Source organism: Callorhinus ursinus, unplaced genomic scaffold (assembly GCF_003265705.2).
Source record: "Callorhinus ursinus isolate GAN/ISIS: 27379988/994484 unplaced genomic scaffold, GSC_fseal_2.0 scaffold18, whole genome shotgun sequence".
NCBI classification, from domain to species: Eukaryota; Metazoa; Chordata; class Mammalia; order Carnivora; family Otariidae; genus Callorhinus; species Callorhinus ursinus.
In genome coordinates, this window is record NW_027397080.1 from 18,742,846 (window position 1) to 18,750,345 (window position 7,500).

General features: G+C 38.7%; 1 protein-coding gene across 10 annotated transcripts in view; it reads right to left on the reverse strand.

Annotated features, from left to right (window-relative positions):
- The window catches only part of SRRM1 (serine and arginine repetitive matrix 1), a 32,720-nt gene that overhangs the window by 17,163 nt on the left and 8,057 nt on the right, over positions 1-7,500 (reverse strand). For 6 of the 10 annotated variants that reach the window (XM_073903166.1, XM_025856149.2, XM_025856151.2 and 3 more), the window contains 5 exons: positions 7,395-7,500; positions 5,910-6,113; positions 5,044-5,238; positions 4,618-4,737; positions 2,505-2,779 (listed from right to left, as the gene is read on the reverse strand). The exon at positions 7,395-7,500 is cut by the window's right edge and continues 10 nt beyond it. In XM_073903166.1, coding sequence (XP_073759267.1) covers positions 2,505-2,779; positions 4,618-4,737; positions 5,044-5,238; positions 5,910-6,113; positions 7,395-7,500 — 900 coding nt within the window. The remainder of the gene's footprint in view (positions 1-2,504; positions 2,780-4,617; positions 4,738-5,043; positions 5,239-5,909; positions 6,114-7,394) is intronic. The other 4 variants (XM_073903162.1, XM_073903163.1, XM_025856150.2 and 1 more) reach the window with 2 other exon arrangements.

Here is a 7,500-nt window from a genome sequence, read left to right on the forward strand (position 1 = left end):
CTGAGCCGAAGGCAGTCGCTCAACCAACTGAGCCACCCAGGCGCCCTCAGGAAGCATTTTGTAATCAGTGGTGTGTCAGTTAAATTGGCATTATCTTAGTACATAAAGTAGTGCTTTGAAATCAGTGGGATAGGGCGCCTGGGTGGCTCAGTTGGTTGAGCGACTGCCTTCGGCTCAGGTCATGATCCTGGAGTCCTGGGATCGAGTCCCACATCGGGCTCCCGGCTCGGCGGGGAGCCTGCTTCTCCCTCTGACCTTCTCCCCTCTCATACTGTTTCTGTCTCTCTCTCTCTCTCTCTCTCAAATAAATAAATAAAATCTTTAAAAAAAAAAAAATGCTTCCTGAAGATCCTTGCAGATAAGAATGTCCAGTACACTCCAATTTACCTCTAAATTCCCTCAAATACTTTCCCTGAATCCTTCCTACTCCATTTGCCCAATATTAAAAAGTCCTGACTGGTAACTACTACATGAAATAAACAAGTAAAATCTATTACACTTCAATGGTATCACTGATCTTATTAGCCATGGAGTATCATAAAAAGGAATTTCAGAAATCACATCACCAGGTATAGAAACTAAAGAACTTCACCCTGCCCTCCATCTCCCACCTCTAGCCATCAAAACAACATTCTGGGATAGGAAAGTTGGGCAAAGTATACATTTTTCTACTGGGAAATGAGAAGCCAAATTTTAGTCCTGGCTGGTTGACTTGACCAAATCACTTAACCTGAGAACCGGTTTCTTGATGACAATCTCTAAAGTCTGTTCTACCTCTGAAATTTCATCACACAGACTAGGATCATTTTACTATAAAATGTAATTTCCGAGTAGTCAGAGCCAAATTCAGCTTCAGAAGACACAAGGCAAGGCTGTCTCTGACGATGTTGCCTACAGTACGTCTCTTCGGCTGTGTTTTGTTTGGACATGGAAAACCTGTCCCAGAATCCATAGGAATATAATTAGTTCTTTTGTCTTCCACCATGACTTATTTCTCTCCTATGTGCATATCTGCTTTAATTTTTTTTTTTTTTTTTAAAGCAGTGGCCCACTCCCCTTGACAGTGTATCAGAACACAAGAGGTTGGTGCAGGGGTAGACTCTGAAAAAAGTTAATTCTTAGCAACCTATTTGAACAAAGATTCAGTCCTCCCATCCAAATACTTTTATTACTCTTTGGCTATAATATAAATAGGAAAATCCTAACTTGATGTGTTTTTGTAAAATAAAAGGTGGGTAATATTTTTTCACTAGAGAGCTTTATGGCTCCAGATAAAGGAGACAAAAATATTCAAAAATACAAACACTTCACAGAAAAAGAAAAAATTGGTTAGGACAATGGGCATCAGATTTGGACAAGGTGGCTGGAAACTATTGAAATTGTACTAATTTTGAACGAAAGGTAATATGGGACATGAGGTAATGAAAATAAGTGACCCTAAGGCCCCCTCCCATACTTAAATTAAGTCTGAACCTGGAAGACCCAAATATGTCTATTCTCATCCAGCTGTCTAGGTATAAAGAGCCAAAGTAACAAAAATGACCAAATACATAAATATATAGTCACCAAATTTGTTAAAATTCAGAAAATAATCTACACATTACTCTTTACAGATCAGCATTATATACCAGTCCCCCGTCACTCTGATGGCTTGTCTATAACCTCAATAAACAGTCAAAATTTTGCCCGTCCCCATTTTCTTTTTCTAACCTAAAAATTTAGATGTGATCAGAGCAAGCCCAGTATAGATCAACTTATGACTGCTTCTCAAAAACCAACTACTATAGCAGCTTTTAGGATTTCCCCTCCCCCACTACTCACCCTTCAGGATATCATCTCAGCCCAAAGCAAACAGATCCTACTGCTTTTCTCCTTGTGTATTTATGCTAAAGGAACAGACCCCAATACACCACAACCTTCGCTCAGACTAACAGAGCATTCTACTTGCCTGGCACGATCACAGAACATAAATTCCTCAGAAATCAATCTGCAGAATAAACCAAGGACAACACTCAGAAGAACCCTGCCTAGAGCCTAAATTAATAAACAAATCAGCTTTTAAGAGGACACCATGTTCTTCCCTAGGGAGCACAATGTGGCCAAGAAAAAATTAAAACAGAATATGAAGTCCTCAAATAAGATATCAAACAAAAAAATCTTAAGGGGAAAAAAAGTTAATCGGTCTTCATAGTAATAAAATGATCCCTTACCATGACAACACAAACTTTGATAAGTTATCCCAACCCAGCCCGCGGCTGGTATTTCTCCACCTACTTGATGCCAGAGGGCAACTGCTAAATACAAAACACATTTACATGCAAACTTTACTGCAACAAACCCTAAGAACTTAGAGCAGAAAAGGTGATAAGCAAATTTACAAAGAATATCACATACAAAATTTTACCCAGCTACTTCACACCGAGGGGGGAGAAGGGGCTGCAACTGACTGGGCACTTTGGAGTCAAATGAAGAACAAACATTATCTTTATGCGTCTGATTTTTACCTTTACCTGAAGTTCTCCCTGGAGAGACAGAAACACGACTTTTTCTCGTACGGTTTGACTGCTGGGGTGTTGGGGAATGACGAGTTTTTGGCGGTGGAGTTGCTGGAGGTGATGGCCTATGCCTTCGCCTGGGCGGACTTGCTGAAGGAGATAACCTACGAGTTTTTCGAGGGGGGCTGGATGTCCTCTTAGGAGGCTTCTTTGGCGGTGACCGGGAACGGGACGAAGAGGATGATGAGCTACTTCCAGACAAGGATGCTGATGAACGCCTTCTTCTGTGGAATAAAGTATTTGCATTCATTAACTGCGTATTTTGTCAAGAGGGACCTTACAGGTATGTACAGTCTACACAAAAATATAGCTATTTTTATCCAACTTTTGAGTTTATGTAGCTAAGCACATAATAAGTTAAAAAAAAAAAAGGGAAACAAAACCACAACCTAGGACAGGAAACAGCTAGTTCTGAGACTAAATACGAATAACTTATTCTGACAAGTGCTTCTGTTTGAGTGGTCTTTCCAGTTATAAAATGTCACGTTGAGTGCTATAACATGGTCACTAACCAGTCTCTTCCTTCCTTAGGAAAATCATTACTGTTTGTGGAGTTTGCATACAAAATTTGGGTGGCAAAGTATTTTCTACTTCGTAGCACAATGTCCAATAACCTTTAGGTTGCAACTTTAAAAAAAAAAAAGATGTGCAGCTGGGTTTGGAATTCATTTAGCTACATAAACTTAGAAGCAGGGGCCTCTCGAATTCTGCGGCAAAATTTGTGGTAAGTTTTGTTGCAATTATGTGTACCTGCAGAATTCACCTTTGGCGGAAGAATTCCTGAGAACCTGAAAAAAAGAAACCCTACCTTAAGTGTGAGATAAAAACTGGCTGAAAGGGAATCTTACACAATCTGCAAAATATTTTGACTGCTAAATGGCTCAGTAAGCACAATTAAAACACAGTTTGCAAAACTCCAATATAAGAAATAGCTGTTTCCACTAATCTTGTGCTAGAAAGCACCAGCATTACTTTTCTCCTAAAAAAGAATAACCAATTTTAGAAGCGTGATGCCTAAATCGACTGACCATTTATGCCATTAGTCTCATTTGTCAATAGTAACATCAAGTCTATCATTTTTAGCAGTAGTCATAAAAATTGTTCAATATCTCACAACAACCCCCTCCCCAAATATTTTTTTTTGAAAAAATATGGGACTTTGAAAACTCTGACTGCAGAAACAAAAAATCACGGAGTTTGGTATTTCCCCTCTCTATTTCCAGGTAGATTCATATCCCTGCAAAAATCTCAAAGACTCAAACAAAAAATTCTGTGCTAGGTATAATCTGAAGCACAATAATCACAGCTCCTTCCAAGGAGGTAAAGAAGGCCCCAAACTCTGCTACCAGTGCACCAGGCCTCTACTTTGGACAGATTTAGCAACAATCTTTTTGTTAAAAGATTAGGTCCAAACATTTTAACCTCATGCCAATTTTAAAATGATTTTTAAGAAAAGAACACTGGTACTGACAAGGTTACTTTTATGTCTAATCTCTTCAAAAATACCTAGACATCAAACTGTTAAAAATGGCTATATCCATGGAATGGGACTATGGGTAATTTTCCCTTTGTTATTTGTTTGAAATTTTATAAACATTCATTTCTATAATGAGAAAAAAACATTTAAAACAAGAATATAACTGCAAATAGGTTATTTTAATATTGGTAAAAGTAGCTTACTGGCTCTGTGGTCATCTGCTTTTCAGAAGCCAGTGATAATGAAAAACCAAAGGAAGAGGGAAGGTGGCAAATTCCCTTATCCCTAGGAGATCTTGGGATCTAAAAGGGTAAGTTAACTCGAAGTATCAGTAAAATGGTCAATCTGTCTTCCCCCCAACACTGCACAAGCACTGCTTTTCATTGCAATTAAACCTCAAAGGAGAGGCTCTTTAGAAGGCCATCACCTACTTATCACTCACGAGGTCTTTATTCCAGGGAGACACTAATTCAAACATTAGCCTAAAGCAAATGTGGTGCACTTTAATGTGCTGACACTTACAAATTAAAAAAAAAGGAAAAAAAGGAAAGGAAAAAAAAAAACAAGAAAAAAGAAAGCCCTCACCGTCTCACTGGAGATCTACTCCTTCTATGCCTGGGTGGAGGCGGCATTCGTCTTGGTGGGGTTCTTCTTCGAGGAGATGGCCGCCTTCTCGGACTTGGCCTCCTTCTAGGTGAGTATGATCTGCCATAACAAACAGAATTAGGGCCTGAATAAACAAGAGCAAGGAATAAATTCCTTGCCACAGCTTTCTCAACAGCTTTATTTTTTTTTCAACAGCTATATTTTAAAAATGGACTTCAAGGCATACAATTTTCCATTTACGTAGATATTTTTATGGTGCACAGAAAGTGTCCTCAAATTCTCTCTGTAAGTCCAAAGAGTAACATTTGTACTAAATGCTCTCTGCTGCTCTGAAATTATCTAATTCTACCCAGAGAGTAACATGTAAAACTCAAGAGCAACATAGGTCTTGAAGCCACAGCTCACCTTGATCGGGATCTATGACGCCGTCTAGGTCGAGTATGAGAAGGAGAGCGAGACCGTGTCCGGGATCTTGATTTGGAACGTGACCGAGATCTTGGTCGGGTCTTCTCCTTCTCCTTTTCTTTTTTGGAATTTTTCTCTGGAGAAGGTTCTTTAGGCTCTGGTACAGGTTCAGGTTTGGGAACCTTCAGGATGTCACTGTAGAAACAAAGAGCTTATTTTTCCCCTTCTGTAGCTCAAGACTCCTAAGTCATAATACAATGATGTAATAAGGTTGTTTTTCTCTAAAATGTTTTCAAAATCCATGAAGATTAGGGTGCCTGGGTGGCTGAGTCATTAAGTGTCTGCCTTCGGCTCAGGTCATGATCCCAGGGTCCTGGGATCGAGCCCCACATCGGGCTCCCTGCTTGGCGGGAGGCCTGCTTCTCCCTCTCCCGCTCCCCCTGCTTGTGTTCCCTCTCTCACTGCGTCTCTGTCAGATAAATAAATAAAATCTTAAAAAAAAAATCCATGAAGACTTCTTAGCTCCAAAAAGATACATACACACCAGTGAAAGTTAAAGAGCAACTAACAATTCTAACCATATACACTTTCAAGAGTACAAAGTCGTCTACAGTACTGGGAAAAAAGCAATTTACAATATATAAAATATCTGAAACAATACAACCAACCGATAGCAGTGGTCACCTTTAGGGCCTTTTACTTAAACTCTCCTGTAGAACTGGAATCTTTTCAACAAGCTGATTTTATGATTTAAGAAATATAAAAAAGGAAGTAATTTTATATTGTAACTCAGAGTTATTCTACTGGCAGTCACTCAATAATAGCCTAAAATTGTGGTATTTATAAATGAATTTTTATATACTTGCCTAGTAGAAGTGGCCTCCTGTACTGAAGGTTCTTTTACTTTCACTGATGGTTCTGGGAGCTCTGGAGTTTTTTCCTTCTTTTCCGGAGCAGGGGAAGGACTCCGGCTCTTGGTTCTGTGACGGGGAGATCGAGAATGACTGCGCTTTCTCTCTCTCCTGACAGGGGAAGATCGTCTTCTAGGGGAAGGAGATCTGGATTTGCGTCTAGGATGAAAGTAATTTTTTTCAGGTTTTTGAATCATGTGGATTGGGAGAGAGGGTTGAAGGGCAAAGTGAGAATTAATCTTTTTAAATACACCACTGCTCCTTATACCTGAGAAATTCCTTGTGAAAATAAAGTATCCTGTCATATTTACTTAACAGGGGATGGGCCAAAAAAACCCCAGAAAGGCAAGCAAACAAAAGGTAACATTCTCCAATACACCAGTTGTGAGAGGAAAGCACTGACCTAGGACGCTACATTTAGAGTCTTAATCATTCCCAGAGACAAGGAGACTAAAGACCAACTTTTCAGAGGAAGAGGATGCTTGAAAGTAAAGAGAGATTCCGTAATAGTAACTCAAACCCAACCAAACAGTTTAGATGCAGACAGATCCCACCAGAGTTTGTCAGGTAGTCTAGGTATTCCAGAAAAATGACTAGTGCAATTAAAGTAATATCCTCTTTGGGAAAGAAGAGAAATATGTCAAACCTACACAGCCTTTTTGAAAAAGGAGAAGCCCCCTTTCCTTTACAATAATAGTTTCCCTAACTTGAAGTGAAACAGCAGATCTGGTTCATCAATAGTGAAGTAGTTATCACAGTGATGTGCTTAACTCTAGAAATAATACTGCTTCCCTGATAAAGTTTTAATATCAAATACACAAATTAAAATGAACAAAGAAATTTCCTCCTCCCTTTACTAATTCCAACAGATTTATGAAAAAATTAGAACTCTAAAAATGAAAGCCTAGAATTCTCACCTTTCACCACAAATACAGTAGAAGCTGAGTCGTAGGTTTAAAAATGGGAACCTAACCATAGTCTCATTGGAAGGAAGAAGAAAACAAATAAATGATCTGTTTTTGGTTCAATACAACCATCTAAGAAAAGCAGAACAGGGAATTAGGTTAAGTATAATACGAATGGCTAATGGGCACAGATTTCTAATAAAAAGGAAAGAAAAGAGTTGGAGTAGATTAAAATAATTAAATGCCATATTTAAACAAATGCAACATGGAAGACAAGTCTAGCTTTTGATTTAGGAATTAAGAGTTGTAAATTTCACCAAGATTTTAGAGACAATTATTATAGTCAAATGATCTGTCTCCAACAAAACAAGTGTTTTAGGCCAGAGACAAACCTTAGTCCACTGTGAAAACTGTACAATGGAAGAAATTCTCTGAATAGTGCTGTTAGCTTCCTTCTTAACTATGCAACTTTCTACACACAGAATACCTTACTATCTAAAAGTACTTGCAAAACAGGTATGTGCGTGCATTGTACCTTCTTGGGCTTCGAGACCTTTCCCTTTTTTCTCTGCTGCTTTCTTTTTCTTCCTTATCCCTCTTATCCTTGTCTTCATCTTGCTTTTTCATAGATGCCAACTTTT